Below are 24615 nucleotides of genomic sequence, written 5' to 3' on the forward strand. Positions count from 1 at the left end.
CCCGCAACTCCTCCCCCCCCTCCCCCGCAACTCCTCCCCCCCCTCCCCCGCAACTCCTCCCCCCCCTCCCCCGCAACTCCTCCCCCCCCGCAACTCCTCCCCCCCCCTCGTCCTCAACGTCCTCAACTCCTCCCCCCCCGCAACTCCTCCCCCCCCCTCGTCCTCAACTCCTCCCCCCCGCAACTCCTCCCCCCCGCAACTCCTCCCCCCCTCGTCCGCAACCCCTCCCCTCCCCCCCTCGTCCGCAACCCCTCCTTCCCTGCAACCCCTCCCTCTCGCTCGGCCGCAGTCCCGTGACGGGCGCGGTCCAATGGGCGCCGCCGCGGTTCAAAGTCCGGGCGGATTGGCGGCGGCCGCGCTGTGCCTGACAGTAACCCCGCGGCGAGCGCAGGGAGCCGCGGCCTAACTCTTCCCTTCCTCCCCCCCCCCCCCCCGGGGGCTCCAGCATCCCGGTAGCAACGGGCGCGGGCGGAGCACGGCGCGGCTGTGGGGGTCGGGGAGAGAAGCGAATACCCGGGGAAGGAAGAAGAAGAAGGAGGAGGGGCCGTGTCCATGGAGCCGGAGCGGGCGCCGGTACCGGCGGTGGCGGCGGGGCTGGACGCGGCCACCGCTGCTGCGCTGGTCGGACTCGGCCCATGAGCGCGACTCGAACCCGCGGCGGCGCGGTTGCTATGGATCCCTTCAAGGCCCTGTTCAGCCCGGATGTCGGAGTTGGCGGCGGCCGGTGCCGGTCGGCCTGCCTGGGCTCGGGCGCCGGCTCAGGCCCGTTCTGGACGGCGGTGTTCGATTACGAAGCGAGCGCCGAGGACGAGCTGAGCCTGCGGCAGGGCGACGTGCTGGAGGTGCTGTCGACGGACGCCAAGGTGTCGGGCGACGAGGGCTGGTGGACGGGCAAGATCGGCGAGCGGGTCGGCATCTTCCCGTCCAACTACGTGACCCGCAACCCGGCTCGGCCCAGGGGCAAGGCGGGCGAGCTTTCAACTCAGGCCGGGGTCGGAGTCGGGGCCCAGGCCGTAGCCACCGAGATCGAGTTCAGCCAGCTGACCCTGCAGGAGATCATCGGTGTCGGCGGCTTCGGCAAAGTCTACCGGGGCACCTGGATGGGCCAGCTGGTGGCCGTCAAGGCGGCCCGCCGAGACCCCGACGAGGAGGTGGGCGCCACGGCCGAGAGCGCCCGCCGAGAGGCCCGCCTCTTCTCCATGCTGAGGCACCGCAACATCATCGCGCTGCGCGGCGTCTGCCTGCAGGAGCCCAACCTCTGCCTGGTCATGGAGTACGCCCAGGGAGGGCCCCTCAACCGGGCCCTGGCCGGCCGACGCATCCCGCCCCGCACCCTCGTCAACTGGGCCGTGCAGATCGCCCGCGGCATGTGCTATCTGCACGCCGAGGCCATCGTGCCGATCATCCACCGGGACTTGAAATCCAGCAACAGTGAGTAGCCTTCGGGGGAGGGGAGGGGGTTCTACCTGCCTACAGGTATACAGTGTACTGGAGAGTCATAAATACCTATACACAGTGTACGGGAGGGTCATCCCGATATATACAGTGTAAGGGAGGGTCATCCCGATATATACAGTGTAGGGGAGGGTCATCCCGATATATACAGTGTAAGGGAGGGTCATCCCGATATATACAGTGTAGGGGAGGGTCATCCCGATATATACAGTGTAAGGGAGGGTCATCCCGATATATACAGTGTACGGGAGGGTCATCCCGATATATACAGTGTACGGGAGGGTCATCCCGATATATACAGTGTACGGGAGGGTCATCCCGATATATACAGTGTACGGGAGGGTCATCCCGATATATACAGTGTACGGGAGGGTCATCCCGATATATACAGTGTCCGGGAGGGTCATCCCGATATATACAGTGTCCGGGAGGGTCATCCCGATATATACAGTGTACGGGAGGGTCATCCCGATATATACAGTGTACGGGAGGGTCATCCCGATATATACAGTGTAAGGGAGGGTCATCCCGATATATACAGTGTACGGGAGGGTCATCCCGATATATACAGTGTACGGGAGGGTCATCCCGATATATACAGTGTACGGGAGGGTCATCCCGCTATATACAGTGTACGGGAGGGTCATCCCGCTATATACAGTGTACGGGAGGGTCATCCCGCTATATACAGTGTACGGGAGGGTCATCCCGCTATATACAGTGTACGGGAGCGTCATCCCGCTATATGCAGTGTACGGGAGGGTCATCCCGATATATGCAGTGTACGGGAGGGTCATCCCGATATATGCAGTGTACGGGAGGGTCATCCCGATATATGCAGTGTACGAGAGGGTCATCCCGATATATGCAGTGTACGGGAGGGTCATCCCGATATATGCAGTGTACGGGAGGGTCATCCCGATATATGCAGTGTACGGGAGGGTCATCCCGATATATGCAGTGTACGGGAGGGTCATCCCGATATATGCAGTGTACGGGAGGGTCATCCCGATATATGCAGTGTACGGGAGGGTCATACCGATATATGCAGTGTACGGGAGGGTCATACCGATATACACGGTGTATGGGAGGGTCATAAATACCTATATACAGTGTATGGGAGAGTCATGCCGATATATACAGGGTACGGGAGGGTCATCCCGATATATACAGTGTACGGGAGGGTCATCCCGATATACAGTGTACAGGAGGGTCATACCGATATATACAGTGTACAGGAGGGTCATACCGATATATACAGTGTACAGGAGGGTCATACCGATATATACAATGTACAGGAGGGTCATACCGATATACACAGTGTACGGGAGGGTCATACCGATATACACAGTGTATGGGAGGGTCATAAATACCTATATACAGTGTATGGGAGAGTCATGCCGATATATACAGTGTATGGGAGGGTCAGAAATACCTATATACAGTGTATGGGAGGGTCAGAAACACCTATATACAGTGTATGGGAGAGTCATCCTGATATATACAGTGTACGGGAGGGTCATCCCGATATATACAGTGTACGGGAGGGTCATCCCGATATACAGTGTACGGGAGGGTCATCCCGATATACAGTGTACAGGAGGGTCATACCGATATATACAGTGTACAGGAGGGTCATACCGATATATACAGTGTACAGGAGGGTCATACCGATATATACAATGTACAGGAGGGTCATACCGATATACACAGTGTACGGGAGGGTCATACCGATATACACAGTGTATGGGAGGGTCATAAATACCTATATACAGTGTATGGGAGAGTCATGCCGATATATACAGTGTATGGGAGGGTCAGAAATACCTATATACAGTGTATGGGAGGGTCAGAAATACCTATATACAGTGTATGGGAGAGTCATCCCGATATATACAGTGTACGGGAGGGTCATCCCGATATATACAGTGTACGGGAGGGTCATCCCGATATACAGTGTACAGGAGGGTCATACCGATATATACAGTGTACAGGAGGGTCATACCGATATATACAGTGTACAGGAGGGTCATCCCGATATGTACAGTGTACGGGAGGGTCACCCATACCGACATGTACAGTGTACGGGAGGGTCACCCATACCGACATGTACAGTGTACGGGAGGGTCACCCATACCGACATGTACAGTGTACGGGAGGGTCACCCATACCGACATGTACAGTGTACGGGAGGGTCACCCATACCGACATGTACAGTGTACGGGAGGGTCACCCATACCGACATGTACAGTGTACGGGAGGGTCATATCTGTATACATTGAGGAGAATCAGGGCTATTTAAAATTTGGGGAGGGAGTTAGGGGGTCACATTCATGGGGAGAGGGAAATGTATATGGTGAGTTACAGTATATACAGTCTTTTAAGTGGGTCAGATATACATTGGCGCTAAGAGTTATATGCAGCTGTAAGTGGGCTAGAGCTATATGCAGCGTTATAAAGGTCTGAGTTGCATACAATGTTTCGAATGGGGCAGGGCTAGATACATGGACGAAGAGGTCACAGCTGTTTACAGTGTTATAAATGGGTGGGAGTTACATATATGTAATGCTATAAAGGTGTTATGTACAGTGTTTTATTGGGCCAGTATTATATACAGGATTATAATTTGAGTTGTATACAATAATATAAATGGTCTGGTGTTATGTACAGTGTTTTATTGGGTCAGGGTTATATAGCTATAATTGGAGTTGTATACAATAATGATATGACTGGATCAAAGTTGTCTACATAGTATTTTACAGCACAGAAACAGGCCATTCGGCCCAACAGGTCTTTGCTGGTGTTTATGCTCCACATGAGCCTGCAGCCACCATAACTTCATCTCACCCTATCAACATATCCTTCTATTCCTTTCTCCCTCATGTGTTTATCTAGCTTCCTCTTGAATGCATCTATACTAATCACCTCAATCACTCCATGTGGTAGTGAGTTCTGCATTCTCGCCACTCTGAGTCAAGGCATTTCTCCTAAATTCCTTATTGGCTTTACCAGTGACTATCTCATACATATGGCCCCTAGTTTTGGATTCCCTGCAAGTGGAAACATCTTCTCCTACATCTACCCTATCGAACCCCTTCATAATTTTAAAGACCTACAATGTTAGAAATGAGTACGATTTATATACAATGTTAAAAATGGATCAGATTTACATAAAATGTTAGAAATGGATCAGATTTACATAAAATGTTAGAAATGGGTCAGATTTATATACAACCGTAGAAATGGGTCAGATATATAATGTTAGAAATTGGACAGATTTATATGTAACTAGTAGATCTCATGGTGAGTGTTCTCACTCCTTGATCTTTGTATCTGTTATTCGATCACCCTGACCTGTCTACTGTTCTGGTATAACATTTTTTCTTACCGATATGTGTGTTTTATGATGTTTAATATCTGCTTGAATTCTCTCTCTCTCTGATCTGTGTGCATGCTGATCTTATTTCCAATTAATCTTTCTGTCTGCCTGCCTGATTTCCATTTCTGCTTGTTCGATATCCAGTCCTGGATGAGCTGAAATTTCTTCCAATTAAACATCAGGAAGTCACTGTCTTTGGAGCCACTGATTCCATCCCCACTCCCTGAGCACTGTCCGAGGCTGAACTAGACTGTTTGAAACCCTGGCATCCTATTTGACCCTGAGTTGAGCCTCCGATCCCATATCCGCTCAATCACTAAGACCGCCTACTTCAACCTCTAATATCGTCGGTCTCCGCCCCTGCCTCAGCCCATCTGCTGCTGAAACCCTCGTCCATACTTCTGTTACCTCCAGACTCGATTATTTCAATACTCTCCTGACAGGCCTCCCATCTTCCACCATCCATAAACTTAAGCTCATCCAAAACTCTGCTGTCTGTATCCTTACTCGCACCAATTCCCACTCACCCATGACCTCTGCTCGCTGACCTACATCGGCTTCCGGTACCCAAATGCTTCAATTTTGAAATTCTCATTCTCATCCTCATTCTCATCCTCATGTTCAAATCCCCCCATGGCCACACTCCTCCCTGCCTCTCTAACCTACAATCCTCCGAGATCTCGGCGTTCCGAGAACTCTAGGTCTTGTCCATCCCCCGTTTTCTTCACCCCACCATTGGCAGTGGTGCCTTCAGCCATCCAGACCCAAAGCTCTGGAATTCCCTCCCTAAACCTCTCCACCTCTACTCCTAAAAGACACTTCTTAAAACCTACATCTTTATCCTAGCTTTTGAGTCTGTCCTAATGGCTGTTCCTTTGGCTCAGTGTCAATTTTTGTCTGATTACGCTCTTGTGAAGCGCCTTGGGACATTTTATTACATTAAAGGTGCTAGATAAATGCAAGTTGTTCTTCATATAATTTTCTGGGTTGAAGTTTTTCCAAAATTTGTCTGTGAATTAATGATTTCTGTCATCCATGTCCCTCTGTCCAGACTGTGCCACTGTTTATTTACTGATTTATGTCTCTGCCCATATCTATGTCTGTGTACATCAGTTTCCCTCTTTGTTGATAATGTTTGTGTGTGTCTCTGCACCCTGATGCATTTCTTCCCACTGCTGTGTTTTTGTTGCTGGGATCTCTGTCCATTGCATTGTCTTGTAATGTGTCTGTCATATCTTTGTGTCTAATGCCCCATGTTCCCCAGCAAATATTTATCTATAAATTTGGGTGAGTTGGTAGCAACATTGAATTTTAAGAGCAAAGGCAGGCAGCAGGGAAATATTTATTTATAAATGGGGTGTCGGGCAGTATCATGAAATCTGAGCAAACAGTACAACAGTATTTATTTATTGGGCAAGTAGGCAGCGCTTCTAGGAGAAAAGCATGTGGGGGAGATATTTATTATGTATCAGGTGGGTGAGCAGCGCTGGGGGAGAACTAGCATGCTGGGCGATATATATTGGGTAAGCAATATACTGGAATATTTTACTTTTGAAACAATGAAAAAGTTAAACAATACCTGCAGGCAAGCTCTCAATACTTCAAGATTCAAAACCAAAGGAAAACAAGATGGCAAGACAGAGTTGGGAAGAGAGCGAGACCGGCACCACAGCACTATCTAGTGGCCAAAGCTTGTGACTACATTGTGACACTATACTGTTTACATTCCATTCTAAGGGTCGGATTTATGTATGTTAGAAACGGATCGTATTTACATAAAATAGTGTTAAATGTCAGATTGAGAAATAATCTAACTTTTAACATAATTGGTCACTGGTTTACATAGAATGTTATTAAATAGGCCAACCAGTTTAAATGAAATGTTATTAAATATGTTACAGGTTTATATAGAATGTTACTAAATCAGTCACAGGGTTTATAAAGAATGCAATTTACAGAAATGTTACTAAATAGACCACAGGCTTGTAGAATTTTATTAATTAACTCAGAGTTACATAGAATGCAGCAAGACCTGGACAACATCCAGGCATGGGCTCATAAGTGGCAAGTAACATTCGCACCAGACAAGTGCCGGGCAATGACCATCTCCAACAAGAGAGAGTCTAACCACTTCCCCTTGACATTCAACGGTATTACCATCGCCGAATCCCCCACCATCAACATCCTGGGGGGTCATCATTGACCAGAAACTTAACTGGACCAGCCATATAAATACTGTGGCTACAAGAACGTGTCAGAGGCTGGCTATTCTGCGGCGAGTGACTCACCTCCTGACTCTCCAAAGCCTTTCTACTATCTACAAGGCACAAGTCTGGAGAGTGATGGAATACTGTCCACTTGCCTGGATGAGTGCAGCTCCAACAACACTTAAGAAGCTCGACACCATCCAGGACAAAGCAGCCCGCTTGATTGGCACCCCATCCACCACCCTAAACATTCACTCCCTTCACCACTGGCGCACAGTGGCCGCAGTGTGTACCATCCACAGGATGCACTGCAGCAACTCGCCAAGGCTTCTTCGACAGCACCTCCCAAACCTGCGACCTCTACCACCTAGAAGGATAAGGGCAGCAGGCATATGGGAACAACACCACCTGCATGTTCCCCTCCAAGTCACACCATCCTGACTTGGAAATATATCACTGTGCCTTCATTGTCGCTGGGTCAAAATCCTGGAACTCCCTTCCTAACAGCACTGTGGGAGAACCTTCACCACACGGACTGCAGCGGTTCAAGACGGCAGCTCACCACCACCGTCTCAAGGGCAATTCAGGATGGGCAATAAATGCTGGCCTTACCAGCAACTCTCACATCCCATGAATGAATAAAAAAACATTGTTATTTGGGGGCTTAGATGTTATTAAATGGATGAGTGGGTTACATATAACGTTACTAAATGACACCTGGGTTTGCATATACTGAAAGGGCACGGGCTAATGTAGAATGTTACTGAACAAAGACTGTATGTATACCTAAGTATTTTTATATATTGGAGCTTTCAGGAACTTGGGATATGTTAGAAGGTTTGTGATTTTAAGAAAAAAGTGAGACAGTGAGTAGTGGACCATATAAATCAGTAAAGTGCCATGTTTGAGCTATGGTCTGTGTTTAGTTAGCTGATCTAACTGGGGCAACAATAGGGGCACCACAATTGGCCTCAGCATTGCTGGATTAGGGAGGGGAAAATTGGCCAGAGTGCCCATGCCTAATTGGTATCCAGTGACTCCCACTGGAAATGTTTGGGATGAGGACTGGTGAGGGTTCATCTGTGACCCCTGTCTTCTCCCCCCACCCTGTTTGTTGAACAGCTTGCTGTCGCTCTCAAATTGATTCTCTCAGGAAGGGAGAAAAAATTGCAAGCAAGATAAAAGTCAACCAAATCACAAAGCCGCATAGAGCTGTGTTTATTATGTTTCTCGCGTTTAAAATAGGTTACATTTTTAAACCAAAATGATTGAATTTTGTACGGAAAGATTTATACATCAGTGTTGGCACCAGGATTTCAGTAATGCCTCTTAGGAAGATCCCAGTTCATTTGGTAGTGGCTGTGCTTATTCTAGACTTTGACAAACTTTAGAACTAAATTGCCGTAAATGGAACAGTGAAGCAGTGCGTTAAAGCGTTTTGCATGCAACATCGGGCGTTTCAAGCTGGGTAGATTGGGAGATTGGCAAGATGTATTGATATGTGTGTTAAATTTTCATGCAGCCGCACTGCAGATGGGTTATTTCAGTAAATAGAAACGGTAGATGTATTAGATTTTTTTGCTGTTGTGTTCCTCTTGAACTGTGAGAAACACCTAGCAGAACAATTACGGATTTTGGGTTATATCTGGAGAGAGCGTTTTGAGTTGTATAACACAAAGGCGAGTGTAGGTGGAGGCTGTTTATTAGAGCTGAAGGTCGTCCAACCATTGTCTACAAAAGGAGCCAACCACCAAACAGATTAGACCTGGTTCGTTTAAAGAGAGTGGCCAGATTGCACACGGCTCCACCTAACAGGATAAATGTACATTACGTGATAGAAAGCACCTTACAAAATAACATTATCCTCTGGCTGATCATGAGCAATGCCACGGGAGACATATATATCTATTTAAAAAGTTATTTTAATCATTAAAAATGTACGGCTCGACATAACACTAGTCTCCTGGTCCTTGACCAGTAAATTTAAGTAAACGGTTCAATGGCAGGAGCAGGATGAGTCAAACAGAATAATGGGGTCCCTGCGATTTTTTTTTGTGGGGTGGGGGTGTCTCTGAGAGCGTGTCAACATTTCCGTACAGGAAATATTTGAAAACCACAGCCCTAATGCTGTGTCCTCAAAGTGGATTCCAGCATGTAGTAATCTGTGTATACTATAATTGAGTGGAGTTCAATGAGATGGTGGTTAACTTCTAGTTTGTTGATTCTGTTTTAGTGCTGGCAGGTGTAGTAATTCATGGCAGGTTACTGTGATGGTTGAGGATGTCTTAAATAAAGGCAAGGAACACCAATTCCTCTTTTATGTTGCAGGGGAGTCGTACAGCATCTGTGTACAGCCTACCCCTGACAACTCAAAGTTGCTTTATGTCCCAAAAAATGTATCCGATTATTTGAATTAAACAACACAGCTAAGTGGGAATTTAGAGCTTGAAAAATTAATCATCAGATAATTTGAATTAAGAATGGTAGACAATTAGAAAGCATCTGGATTTTTTTTGTACTTATCAAAATCATAGTGTCATTCATTGGTCTGGAATCTTCAAAATTTGACAGGTACCCTAGATAGAGGGGAATTCTATTTTATGGATTTTGGGCCTAACCTGATCGACTATAGTGCTGTTTATTTTCATTCTTGTTCATTCTTGCATTCGTAGACTGAGGACCATTAACTTAATGCCCCCCATGCTGTACATTTTCAAAGTGGAGACCAAGACAATAGGGGATCCCTGAGGTCATCAGATTTCAGTCCAACTGTCGTCAGTCCTGAATTTTTCTGTATTTGTTAGCTTTGTAGCCGTGTACTAATGAAACATATTTTCTGCAATGATAACAGCAGATGCCTGAGGGTGTTTCAATGTTTGGGGGAGCATGCCAGTATTTGCAGGAGATTGCTGAAAAGTTTGAAAGCGCTACTCTGTGCCAGTCTCAGACTAGTTACGTTGAAACTACAGCACAGAAACAGGCCATTCGGCCTAACTGGTCTGTGCGGTGTTTATGCTTCAAGTGAGCTGCCTCCCTACTTCGTCTAACCCTATCAGCATACCTTCTATTCCTCCCTCCCTCCCTCCCTCCCTCCCTCCCTCCCGTGCTTATCTAACTTCTGCTTACTGACCAAAACGCCAATAACACATGGGGGAATATGTGGAGGTTGGTTGACATGAACTGTCCAGGCTCTCGTGCGAAGAATAGTCACTTTTCAAGGTAATGGGGATGGCTGGTGCCTGTGGAACTGTATCCCAACAAGAATCAATGCCTTAAGGAAGGGGAGAGAGGGAGAACACTAGCAAGAAAAGGACTAGTGAGATGAGTTGGGTTTGAAGACATTGGGAATTGTTGCAACGCGTCTTTTAGATTTTAATGTGACTTGCATTAAAACGTTCCAGATAGTGTCTGGTTTCAGGTAGTCTTGTAGGGGGAAAAAATCATATTGAGCAGACCTACAGATGAGAGCAGTGAACATTTATACTAGAGTTATGATCTCTTAGTCCTTTTTGGAGACATCTATATAGATATTTGTTGATTGCTGGTTTTGAAAGGTCTTTGGAATAGTCCTGTGGCATGGTCTAGTGGCTTGTTGAATGTTGCTACTGCTTGTGACCAGAAATGTACAAAGAAATTCTTTCAGCCTTGACGCAATTCAAGGAATATTTATTATTGGGTCTGGTAGTCGTTGTACATTGTGTCCCATTTAATTACATTCTAAATTGTGCATATAGAATTATGAATGATTGAGAGTGAGTAATAGGCTGTAATTTAACCAAGGGGGTTCACATGACTTCACAAAGCTGAGTGGTTTATAGATTTATTTTTTAAATGATCTATTATGGATTCCAAATAAAATCTCAACTAATGACAGTTCAAAGCAGTGCCAAACTGACGACATTGCAGAATAATGTGATGTGGTTCACAGGATGGTCTAAGGACCTTTTTTTCCGCAGGTGGGAAGTAAAATGTAGCTATCAGGACTGTGATGCTATAATAGAATCCAAATTACCTGCACTCCTGCTAGTGACCTTCCTGTTTATGTGGCAGAACTTTTCTTGCCCCTGGATGAACCAGTTTAATTGCTGCTACCAGCGCTCAGTGCCAACTCTGCTCAGTGCCAGAGTGCCTCTCTCCTGTTCTGCTACTGGAGGTTTCATTGATGAGGTTGGGTGGTTTATAATAGTCATCTGAAGGCTGAAGTGAGATTACAGCTTTGGTTGGCTATGGTGGCCTCCATGGTTCGGTATTTGGCTGACGTTCATTGTTTAGGCCCACAAATAGAGACTGGTCACTTGGAGGAGGTACCAGAGTCCAGCGCTTGTGGAGCCATAAACTGACATGAGCTGCTGCTTTCAGGAGAGGGAGAGAAGAGGCTGCGATTGGAGGTTGATTGGGGGGGGGGGGGGGAGGAATTTCCATTATTTTTATTTATACTTTATATTCCCTCTTCAAAATACATTTAGCTTTCTATGTTTGTCTTTCCTTGCTATTTCTTTTAGCTGTCTCTTGTTTCTTCTCTCTCCATTTTCCTCCCGTTTGTATTTATAATGGCAGGTTTGCAGAGCGTAGGAAAAATTGTGAGTATATTTTTGACAAATGCATTTAAAAGCATGGCAGTTGTCACTATATAGGCCTTGTATTCCCTCTCTTTCCCTACCCCCCACCCCAGTTTCTTCTCTCCTCCCTGATATTTGCTGGTATGTGGTTCCACAGATGCCTCATTCAAATGACCATTCTTGCATGCACCTAGATTTTTTTTTTATTCGTTCATGGGATGTGGGCGTCGCTAGCGAGGCCGGCATTTATTGCCCATCCCTAATTGCCCTTGAGAAGGTGATGGTGAGCCGCCTTGAACCGCTGCAGCATGCACCTAGATGGTGAGTGTCTGCATGCTGTTTGATTCTGGAGGGTATCATAGCCAAGCCTGATCCTTTTCTTACCCAAAAGCCATATGAAGTGCACTTTCTATCAGGGAACCCTGGCTGATCTTCTCCACCCCTTCTGATTTCCAAATACTACACTGTGCCTGAGACCAGCTACCCCGGTGCAGGCAAGTAATGCCTTGTGCGTATCTTGGATGTTTATAAAGTTAATGATCCTATGGATATTGAGGCATCAGAAATTTTAGTTCTAGGTAGAGCAAATTTGCACAGTAGTTTTCCATATGTTAGTGTGCAGTTTTATGTTTTGCTATATCACCTAATCCATATAAACACTAGTTCTGTTAATTATGCAGTGCATTATGTTGGAGACTGCTATTTTGTTATTGGTATGCTGCCATGCTACGTATGTCCAAAAGTTTTGTATTGAGCCCTGATTAATGAATTAAAATCGCTAACAAATTCAAATTATTTTGCAACTTTAAACTTTGTACAAGCTGTTGTTAAAGCTATCACACTCATTTGCATTCACCCGAGGGGCAGAATTTTTAGGAACATGAAAAGACCATTAGACCCAACAAGTCTGTCCCTTTTACAGAGATCAACTCCACCTATCCAAATTCTCACCATAAGGAATATTGTACCATATCTTATAAGCCCTTCAGAAGTACATCGGATTGTTCCTTGAATCCTATGTGCCTCAGTGGCACTCCCACATAACTTATTCAACAGCTCTGCTGCCTTTTGGATGAAAAAGATTCTGCCCAGTTTCCTTCTTACTCCTCACTTCCTTATTTTTAACTCGTGCTGCCTGGTATTTGAGCCCTTCACCACAGTGAGCAGTTTGCTTGGATCAGTTCCCTTCATATGTATAAGTTATCAGACATCTGGAAAGGACGCAAGATGCATAAGTTGTTAATATTAGGAAATTGAAGTGTTGAACAAACTCGCTGTTGAAATATGTCAGAGACGGTAATGAAGTCCATTCATATTGTTTGTTGCACGACCCAGTCCCTGGTTCCTCTCCAAGTTGTTAAAAAAATTCAAGTTTTGAATTAGGACCAAGTACTGAAGCCTAATCAGAACATTTTGTGGCCATTCAAAAAAAAGGTGTGTACATTTAAACTTCTGTGTGATACCCATCGAATCAGTACGAATACATACTGTTTACATGCAGTGTCTTACATAGAATTTATAGCACAGCAGCCAGCCATTCAGGCCGACTGGTCTATGCTGGTGTTTATGCTCCACACGAGCCTTCTCCCACCCCTCTTCGTCTAACCCTATCAGCATATCCTTCTATTCCTCTCTCCCTCATGTACGCATCTAGCTTCACCTTAAAAGCATCTATGCTATTCGCCTCAACTACTCCATACAGTAGAAAGTTCCACATTCTAACCACGCTCTGATTAAAGAAGTTTCTCCTGAATTCCTTCCTGGATTTATTAGTGACTATCTTATATTTATGACCCCTAGTTTTGGATTCCCCCACAAGTGAAAACACCTTCTCTACGTTTACCCTATCGAATGCCGTCATAATTTTAAAGACCTCTATTAGGTCACCCCTCATACTGAGCTTATTTAGCATATTGAGAAACACTGCACTGCACTGCACTTAGTGCTGCGCCAACAAACTTTGCCAATGACGGTCTAAATTTGCTTTTATATTTCTGGTTTAATGTTGTGCTAGATCTGCCTACTTATGTCACATGGATCTTGTGCAGCCAGCGGCGACACTAAAGTCAAGTTGCTGAATTGAATAAGGCTGGCGGCTGGCAAGACTCAGTTTTTTAAAAAGAAGGTTGTCCCAGCTGGCAGAAAGTTTACTTCGGTGCAATAAGAGACCCGTGCAACAGGAGTCAGCAGCACTAACCTGGCACTCAGCCCAATATAAAAGAGACTTCAGTTCATCGCCTCAAATTGCTGCCACCGAAACCTGCAACCATCAATACTGCATCTAGTATTAAACAACTCAAAGTACTTTCTCTAGGCACAGCCCAGTCTTGGAAGGACAGAATCTGAAATAATACCATCGGATATTTTCCACAGTTTAAATGGACAAGGAACGAGAATTTCACACTGCCGCCATTATCTTTTACAGAAATCTTCTGGAGGGAGTAAGCTTATGTTTAGTTTTGCAGGCCAGTTAGAGAGTTGACATTATCACTCTTTCATATAAAAAAGGCAAAGGCTCACATGAGCAATAGGTTGAGAGCTGAGTGTAGATAGCCAACTTTATTTTTTTAATGTTTTTCTATTTATAAATTATTTCCCATGTTCGGTCAGCCTGACCTACTCGTCTTTGTTGCCAAGCGAGCAGGTGAGCAGCCTTCTCCCAAGTTGCTGCCAATGTTCTCATTGTTGGCTGTCTGGTGTGACTCTCCAATTTCCTCCCTGCCCCCTCCCAAAAAATCTGCATTGATCGAATGCTCATTGACATTGTGCTTTCAGAGTCCCTTTAATTTGAGACTTTGTACTTTTCATCTCATGTTACAGCATTCTTTCCAATGCTATGTCAAATTTAGCTCCAAAATTCATTGGAGGAAAAGTGGATTACTTTGAAAGAAAAGTTGAGTTCAGATGTAGATGAGTCTTTGTTTTAAATCTTAAATGTTTTTTCCCCCTTCTGGTAATACTGCATGTGAGGCCTGTCTTACTGAATACCGTGAGAGTGGAGCTGTGAATGCAAAAATACGCAGCTCGGGCAGCAAGACCTCTTGCTGTCAAGCACGTGCTCCCATTGTTCTGAACAGGAGAGTTCTGAGCAGGTGTGTTACAATTGCCAAGACTAGATTCCATGCCTGCCACATCAGCCTTGGCTTCCACGCTGCTCTACCTTCTGGATGCCACACTTCCAAATACTGTCTGGATTTAAGATTGCTCAATGTAACAGTCTACATTTTAACTATTTTCATTTGAAAGAGAAGGCATCCTATAGGGGAAAGTACTTGCACCTTATGTCTTCTACTGTCTTTCCCCTTCAGTTTTTCTCTCCCCATCTTCATGCATGTCATTCCCCAGTTGATGTGGGTAGGCACGTAACCTCTGTGACCTTTTCCTGCATTACAACAGTGACTACACGTCAAAAGTACTTCATCTGGCTGGAAACCGCTTTGGGATGTCCTGAGGTCGTGAAAGGCTCTGTTTAATTGCAAGTCTTTCTTTGATGTGGAGATGCCGGTGATGGACTGGGGTTGACAATTTCTAACAACGTTCACCTGAGGAAGGAGGAAGCCTCCGAAAGCTTGTGAATTTAAAATAAAATTGCTGGACTATAACTTGGTGTTGTAAAAGTCTTTCTTTATCAGTGCTGCGACAAAACACCTCACCAGGAAGTCTGTGAACCCTTGTCCTACCCATGCAGTGTACTGTGCTTCTATTGCAGCCCAAGAGTTATGGTTTTATTTTTTTTCCCCGTCCTCCTCCTGAAAGTGTTGACTCTTCACTGGTTCCAATGGCACTGTGGTGCTTTGTGCAAGTGGCCAATCTTTACACATGATGGTGAGTGTCGGTAAGTTTACTTGACTGCAGGGGCATCACAGCCATCAGGAATGGGAACCCTGGCTGTGCTTTTACTCCCCTCCCTAATTTAGGAGGACTGGGGCTAGTTGTTTCTCTCTCTTGTGCCTTGAAAGACACATTTAATTAGATTTTACATCGTCTCTTAATGGGCTAGTGAGTAAAGGCACTGCCTGGTGTAGGTTAAATGGTTTACAGATCAGGCCTGATTTTTGGTTTGTGCCAAGTTAGCCAATTTCTGCAGTTGTGGTGCAACATTTTACCTCAGTGCTCTAGGCCAGATAAAGGACAGGGGTCGGGGGGGATGGAAGTTAGCCAAGATTCTCCTTTTTGGTGGCTATTCAGTAACTCCCGTACTCCCCAGCTAGCAAGTTCATGTGTGTAGACGTCGGGTGAGGCCGAGGCTTGGCTGTGATAGCCTCCATAAATAAGGCTCTTGATAATCGTTGCCTCAGCTCACGTGAAGAGTAGCAAATAGTGAGGTACCGGAGGGCTGTTGGCACCCATTGACCCAGACCCCAGCAATAGTCACCTCCTTTAGGAGAGAAGAAAGAAAATGAGCAAAATAAGTTACAGTAATTAAAACATGAGATGTAGTATTACTTGCTAATTGCACATTGGACTGATTGCTGCTTGTTATCCACAGTGCATTTGAATTTTGTTTACAACTATAGTAACTGCCAAAGGCTTTGATTGGCGATAGTGCATTATACTCTAAATGTAATAGCAATCGCAGACTAATATACATTTACACCATGTTTTCTTGTGCATGGAGATGCTGCTGAGGACAAAGTGATTGCACTGGGCATAACTCTCTGAAAATTCCAGTTGTGTAACTTGAGCCTATTTACAGTCATTTGGGGAGTTGTGGTTAGACAAAAGTCTTAGGCAAATTGGACTAAATTCAGATACACAGATGTCAGTAGTCAAAGGAAGAAGTGCTGCTCAAACAGGGATTTGCTGCATTTTGAGACCATTGCTAAATGCGTCCTTTCAGTATTAATGTAAACAATCTTACAACACCAAGTTATAGTCCAACAACTTTATTTGAAAATCACAAGCTTTCGGAGGCTACCTCCTTAGTCAGGTGAATGTCAGGAAATCCTTGAACCTTTCGCATTTATATTCAGAGAACAATACCTGGTGATTACAGATAATCATTCCAACTGCCCGTTGTCAAGGCAATCAAAGTGTTCAGACAGATAGGTGTTACCTACAGGACCACCGAATATACAAACGGCCAGAACACACAACAGAGAGAAAGAGGGAGAAACATCCGAAAGGAAGAGAAAGACTGAAAATGACCCGTTGAATTAAAAACAGATAACTTTTATTCGCTGGTGGGGTTACGTGTAGCGCGACATGAACCCAAGATCCCGGTTAGAACATAAGAACATAAGAAATTGGAGCAGGAGTAGGCCAATCGGCCCCTCGAGCCTGCTCCGCCATTCAATAAGATCATGGCTGATCTGATCCCAACCACAAATCTAAAGAACACAAGAAGTCGGAGCAGGACCCGGCCACATAGCCCCTGGGCCCTCTCCGCCACCCACAGGGCATTGACCGATCCGAACTCAGCTTCATGTCCAATTTCCTGCCCGCTCCCCATAACCCCTAATTCCCTTTACTTCTAGGAAACTGTCTATTTCTGTTTTAAATTTATCTAATGATGTAGCTTCCACAGCTTCCTGGGGCAGCAAATTCCACAGACCTACCACCCTCTGAGTGAAGAAGTTTCTCCTCATCTCAGTTTTGAAAGAGCAGCCCCTTATTCTAAGATTATGCCCCCTAGTTCTAGTTTCACCCATCTTTGGGAACATCCTTACTGCATCCACCCGATCAAGACCCTTCACAATCTTATATGTTTCAATAAGATCGCCTCTCATTCTTCTGAACTCCAATGAGTAGAGTCCCAATCTACTCAACCTCTCCTCATGGGTGTGGAACTTGGCTATCAATTTCTGCTTGACGATTTTGTGTTGTCGTGTGTCTCGAAGGCCGCCTTGGAGTACGCTTACCCGAAGATTGGTGGCTGAATGTCCTTGACTGCTGAAGTGTTCCCCGACTGGGAGGGAACCCTCCTGTCTGGCGATTGTTGTGCGGTGTCCGTTCATCCGTTGTCGCAGTGTCTGCATGGTCTCGCCAATGTACCATGCTCCGGGGCGTCCTTTCCTGCAACGTATGAGGTAGACAACGTTGGCCGAGTCACAGGAGTATGAACCATGTACCCGGTGGGTGGTGTCGTCTCGTGTGATGGTGGTATCTGTGTCGATGATCTGGCATGTCTTGCAGAGGTTGCCGTGGCAGGGTTGTGTGGTGTCGTGGACGCTGTTTTCCTGAAAGCTGGGTAATTTGCTGCGAACGATGGTCTGTTTGAGGTTGGGTGGCTGTTTAAAGGCGAGTAGTGGAGGTGTTCGTCGTCATCGATGACATGTTGAAGGCTGCGGAGAACATGGCGTATTTCTCCGCTCCGGGGAAGTACTGGACGACGAAGGGTACTCTGTTGGTTGCGTCCCGTGTTAGTCTTCTGAGGAGGTCTATGCGATTTTTTGCTGTGGCCCGTCGGAACTGTCGATCGACGAGTCGAGCGTCATATCCCGTTCTTACGAGGGCGTCTTTCAGCGTCTGTAGGTGTCCATCGCGTTCCTCCTCGTCTGAGCAGATCCTGTGCATTCGTAGGGCCTGTCCATAGGGGATGGCCTCTTTGACATGGTTAGGGTGGAAGCTGGAAAAGTGGAGCATCGTGAGGTTGTCCGTGGACTTGCGGTAGAGTGAGGTGCTGAGTTGCCCGTCTTTGATGGAGATTCATGTGTCCAAGAAAGGAACCGATTCTGAGGAGTAGTCCATGGTGAGCTTGATGGTGGGATGGAACTTGTTGATGTTATCGTGTAGTCTCTTTAGTGATTCTTCGCCGTGGGTCCATAGAAAGAAAATGTTGTCGATGTATCTGGTGTATAGCGTTGGTTGGAGGTCCTGTGCAGTGAAGAAGTCCTGCTTGAACTTGTGCATGAAAATGTTGGCGTATTGGGGTGCGAATTTGGCCCCCATGGCTGTTCCGTGTGTTTGGGTAAAGAACTGGTTATCGAAGGTGAAGACAGTGTGATCCAGGATGAAGCGGATGAGTTGTAGGATGGCGTCTGGAGATTGGCTGTTGTTGGTGTTGAGTATTGATGCTGTTGCAGCGATGCCGTCATCGTGGGGGATACTGGTGTAGAGTGCCGAGACGTCCATCATGGTGAGAAGTGTTCCTGGTTCAACTGGTCCGTGGGTACTGAGTTTTTGTAGGAAGTCTGTAGTGTCGCGACAGAAGCTGGGGGTTCCCTGTACCCAACGTTGGACTATAACTTGGTGTTGTAAGATTGTTTGCATTTGTCAACCCCAGTCCATCACCGGTATCTCCACATCATTTCAGTATTAATCACTTACTGCACTTTTGTGTGAAAAAATACATACTTAAAAATGTTTGCATCTGGTAAATTTATATCTTTTTGGAATCTCTGGGTACAATGCACAAATCTCAAGCAAATTGGAAGGACCTTCCCTCCCCCATCTAGTTTAGGTAAAAGAAGAGAATCCTTGTTAAATCAGTACTGAGGATAGAAGCCATGTAACCTGTGAACTGCCGCCATTTGGCACACAAATAACCTTTTCTTGGTGCGTGGAGCTGCCGGTATGTGTGTGACTGTGCAAACTCTACCAAATCTCAGCATTTGTAAACAATTTTACAACACCAAGTTATAGTCCAACAAATTTATTTTAAATTCCACAAGCTTTCGGAGGCTTCCTCCTTCGTCAGGTGAACGGTTTCCACACCGTTCACCTGACGAAGGAGGAAGCCTTCGAAAGCTTGTGGAATTTAAAATAAATTTGTTGGACTATAACTTGGTGTTGTAAAATTGTTTACAATTGTCAACCCCAGTCCATCACCGGCATCTCCACATCAAATCTCAGCATGTTAGCCAAATGTCAAGTTACTGATGATTTTTTTTTTCCGAGGCTATTACTTGCATATCAGGGTGCGTGCAGCTGGAGAGAACAGCAGCTGTCATTGCATTTTAAGTTGATCATGATAGCAACAGGTACATGCTACTCCCATGCCTGGCAACTCACTATCAACGCAAAGGATGTCAACTCCATGTCCTTGATGCTCAGGGCCACATGTCTTTTCATCGGCTCCAATAGCTGCAGTTAGAGAGAAAATAGAACCCTGACTCCCTATTGGGTCTCTAGTGGGAAAACTGGGAGAGCAGCTCATAGAGGATGAGCACTGTTCTCTTGACAATGTAAAATCGCCTACAGATTTCCAGTTTGCTAAGGTGGGCTTACATAGAATTTACAGCACAGAAACAGGCCATTCGGCCCAACTGGTCTATGCCGGTGTTTATGCGCCACACGAGCCTCCTCTCGCCCTACTTTATCTCACCCTATCAGCATATCATTCTATTCCTTTCTCCCTCATGCACTGATATAGCTTCCCCTTAAATGCATCTATGCTAGTTGCCTCAACTACTCCTTGAGGTAGTGAGTTCCACATTCTAACCACTCTCTCTGGGTAAAGAAGTTTCTTCTGAATTCCTTATAGAATGTATTTGTGACCATCAGTGACCCTGGTTCATAAAATCAGAATGTTACAGCACAGTAGGAGGCCATTTGACCCATTGTGCCTGTGCAAGCTCTCTCAAAATGCAATCTAATTAGTCCCAATTCCCTGCTCTACCCCTATACCTTTTTTTTAAAAAAAGATTTATTTTCAAATATTTATCCACTTCCCCTTTTTAAAAAAAAAACTATAATTGAATCTGCTTTAACCAACTTCAGGTAGGACATTCCATGTTCCAACAGCACTTGGCATATAAAAATCTTTTTTCCTATCCTTTCCCTTCAAGTGATGGTTAACTTGGTGTACAGTTTGAGTGAGAGACAGAATTCCAGGTGATAACGCGAGAGAGAGTTCCACAGTCAGCAGAAGCAGTGTGTGAAGCTTTGCTGCTGGCGTTGTGTTCAGACTTCATGGATTGACATGGAACGGAGAAGTGCAGCTGCAGCAGCTCTTGTGTTCCTAATGCCAATGCGAGCACTGATTTAAATGTTTGCTGCTTTTGTGGTGCTGCCCCAGATGTAATCTTGCTGCGGTTCCTCATCAGAACATCCTATTCACGGGGTGTGATGACAAATGCAGCAGGAGATTAATTGCACAATACTCCTGGTTTGTTCTGTTTTCAGGAGTCATTGATTAATCTTGTGCTGCACTTTCTCTGGAGTCAGGGTTTTCATAGCCCTATAAAAGAGTTGAATTAAAACAAGCATTGAATCAACACCAGCATGTTTTAATATCCCCCTAGCCTCCTGCTGAAGCTGGTGCCTCATGCTGAAGTATGATCCCATGGGCAGTGCCTTAAATTTAAAATTCTCATCCTTGTGTTTAAATCCCTCCGTGGCCTCGCCCCTCCTTATCTATTTAACCTCCTGCAGCCCTACAAACCTCTCAGAGCTCTGTGTTCCTCCAATTCTGGTCTCTCTTCCATCCCAATTTCATTCGCCCCTCCATTGGCGGCTGTGTCTTCAGCTGACCCTCTACCCCTCTCCTCCTTTAAGATGCTCCTTGAAACCTACCTCTTTGTCTAAGCTTTTGGTCGCCTGTTCTGATATCTCCTTATGTGGCTCGGTGTCAAATTTTGTCTGATAACGCTCCTATGTAGTGCCTTGGGATGTTTTACGACGTTACGGGTGCTATATAAATGCAAATTGTTTTTAAATAGCCATTCCTTAGGTGTTAAACTGGACAGTGAGTGCCAACAGACTAATCAATCATGGAGTCAAATATTCTAGATTTTCATCATCTAGGCTCAGATGAATAATGTCCATGTGAGGTGTGCTGATAGAACTGTATGCTAGCATGGAGTCAATGCCTTCTGGATGGGATGGGGAAAAACGAATTTGTGTGTTACAGCCACCAAAGCTTTACCATGTATCGTTTGCGAAAATGAGACTGAAGAAGGGAAATGTCAGTATGAGAGCATGGCTTTGAATTGGGAATGATTTTATTCACAAGAGCCATATATACATCCAGGATCTCAGCTCGGTTCAGTGGTAGCACTCCTACCTGAGAGTCACAATGTTACGGGTTAAAGCCCCACTACAGACATTAGTACACAATCTAGGCTGGCATTTTAGTGTAGTAATGAGGGAGTGCTGCATTGTCAGAGGTGCTGTCTTTTGGATGAGACATTAAATGGAGTCCCCATTTGCCTTCCCCATCTGCCTGCTCAGGTGGATGTAAACAATCCTTTTGAAGAAGAGTGGGGAATTTTCCCATTGTACATGCAGGTACAGCAAGCAATTAGGAAGACAAAATGGTATGTTAGCCTTTATTGCAAGGGGGCTGGAGTATAAGAGTAAGGAGGTCTTGCTGCAATTATATAGGGTTCTGGTGAGACCACACCTGGAATAGTGTGTACAGTTTTGGTCTCCTTACCTAAGGAAGGATATACTTGCCTTAGAGGGTGTGCAACGCAGGTTCACTAGATTGATTCCTTTGATGAGAGAGTTGTCCTATGAGGAGAGATTGGGTAGAATGGGTTTATATTCTTTGGAGTTTAGAAAATGAGAGGCGATCTCATTGAAACGTATAAGATTCTGAGAGGGCTTGACAGGGTAGATGCTGAGAGGCTGTTTCCCCGGCTGGAGAGTCTAGAACTAGGGGTCGTAGTCTCAAGATAAGGGGTCGGCCATTTAGGACCGAGATGAGGAAAAATTTCTTCACTCTTTAGAATTCTCTACCCCAGAGGGCTGTGGATGCTCAGTCGTTGATTATATTCAGGATTGAGATCAACAGATTTTTGGACGCTAAGGGAATCAAGGGATATGGGGATTGGGCAGGAAAGTGCGGTTGAGGTAGATGATCAGCCATGATCTTATTGAATGGCAGAGCAGGCTCGAGGGGCCGTATAGCCTACTCCTCCTATTTCTTATGTTCTTATAGTCATAGCTCCCAGCAGGAAAAGTTGCCTAAACAGGTGGTGTTTTAAATCACATTACTGAATTCTGGGAAAACCTGAAGGTTTAAGAGTAGTACTCTAGGAACTTTAGACAACACGCTCAAGGGTATAAAGAATATGCAGGATATTACATTCAAGTATTAGACAGATCTATAACCCCTCTATCTCAGTGCTTCATCAAAGAATTATCTGGAGATCGATCACTCACATCTAAGGGCTTTTAGAAGCTTAAAATTGTGGCTCACATTATTACAACATCTAGCCAAAGTATATTAATAGTTAACTCAAAACAAACTAACCCCCTTGGGAACACTGTGCACTATTGAGTGAACTAGTTAACCTCTTCTTTCTAAAGTCATCAAAGATATAGTCTGACACTACATTACTAACTTTTTCATAATTAATCCTATCTCCAGGTTTACACACAGGAGTACACACCGTATTTGGTGGATACTATTCAATGTGAGTTTTAAAAAATCTTTGCATGCACAAGAGCAGTTTAAAGTATCACAATAACTTGGCACTAGCTAGGCCTTACTTGTATACAATATAAAGTTATGTTGTCTGGAATTGTTTCTCTTTTCTGGTACTTTCATGCTGATGCTTAAAACCTAAGAGAAAGAAAGACTTGTAATGGCCAAAATCCAATTAGTTGCTGATTCAACTCCTGTCTTTCTCTCGGGTTTTAAGCATGATCATAGTTTTTCTTATCTGGTACTATTCCAGACAACTATTTAGTCAATGGCCCTGAGCAGTCTGGACATCTTAGCTCAAGCAGTACAAGAGTTCTTTGTTCTCTTGAGCATGTTGTCTAAAACTCCCAGTATTCCAGTCTTAAACTTTTTGGTTTACCGGAAATCAGCAGAGTGGTTTAAAACACCACTTTTTTGGGCCATTTTATTTCCTACCACCAAAAAGATTATTGGGTCATTCAATCATTTGCTGTTTGTGGGATCTTGCTGTGCACACATTGGCTGCGTTGTTTGCCTATATAACAGTGACTGCACTTCAGAAAGTAATCCATTGATGGTAAAGCACTTGGAATCTCCTTAGGATGTGATGAGGTGCAATATAAATGCAAATTCTTTTTCTTTTCTCAGTTGTCCTGGATATATTATAATTTATATATTTTACAATATATTATAAAATACTAATTAATATGCTTACAGTTGAATGTTGTAACACAATCAATACTGAACACTTATACTGTAAATATAACAATACTGTTGCCCCTTTTTTGTTCACAACATACTTCTGTGCTTAAAAAAAAATACTCAATTCTGGATCCCACCTGAAATGTTAACCTTTCAGATGCTGACTGACCTAGGCTGTGCATTTCCCACTACATGGATTTGCATAGCGCTCCTCAAGTAGAAGTAAATGTCTTGAGTGCTTAATAACAATTTACATTTATATAGCGCCTTTAACATAATAAAACGTCCCGAGGCACTTCACAGGACTGCAATCAGACAAAAATTGATACCGAGCCAAATAAGGAGACGTTAATACAGGTGACCAAAAGCTTGATGAGGCAGGAAGAAGGAGCAAAATTTAAGGTGGGAAAGATAGAGCCTGAAAACGCAGTTAAAGAAAAAGAGTTATTCAGAAGGCAGAGAAGGAGACAGCAAGGCATAGTGGCTTCGGTGAATTCCAGAGGACAGAGGAGTAATGGCTGAAAGATTGGCTTCCCATGGTGGAGTGGAAGGAGTGGGGAATAAGCAGGAAACCCAAGTCCGAGGGGTGTGGAGGAATTTGAAGACAAGGACTAAGATGTTGAAGGTCATTTTGTCTGGGCATAGGGAGCCAGTGGAGCTTGGTAAAGAGAGGGGTGATGGAAGATTTGTAGAATTCACAATTTTTCTTTTTAACACTGTTTAATACCTCCGCTCAATATTCCTTGCCTTGCACTTAGTACCATTATGTGCAGTACTTGTGTTAGTCTAAATGTATAGATTTGCATATAAGGTTCCTTTATCATACCCAGTAATCAGCAGTTCATGACATAGAGAATTTAGATCTGCTGTGTATCCAGCAGAATTTCTTATTGAGGTGCTCTTTGGGAACTTCTTAGCATTTAGGCGTGTGTAAGGAGATGGGTAGAATTTCCTGAAATTCAAATTATTAATACTGGAAGGATTTACATTGCTAAAGTTTACAATTATCTGTACATAATG

General features: G+C 44.9%; 1 protein-coding gene across 1 annotated transcript in view; it reads left to right on the forward strand.

Moving 5' to 3' along the window:
• Positions 1-310: 310 nt before the first annotated feature.
• LOC137324371 (mitogen-activated protein kinase kinase kinase 21-like) overlaps positions 311-24615 on the forward strand; it is an 87429-nt gene continuing 63124 nt past the window's right edge. The window contains exon 1 of the mRNA XM_067988587.1: positions 311-1431. Coding sequence (XP_067844688.1) covers positions 636-1431 — 796 coding nt within the window. The 5' untranslated portion in view covers positions 311-635. The remainder of the gene's footprint in view (positions 1432-24615) is intronic.

Source organism: Heptranchias perlo, chromosome 8, assembly GCF_035084215.1.
Source record: "Heptranchias perlo isolate sHepPer1 chromosome 8, sHepPer1.hap1, whole genome shotgun sequence".
NCBI lineage: Eukaryota > Metazoa > Chordata > Chondrichthyes > Hexanchiformes > Hexanchidae > Heptranchias > Heptranchias perlo.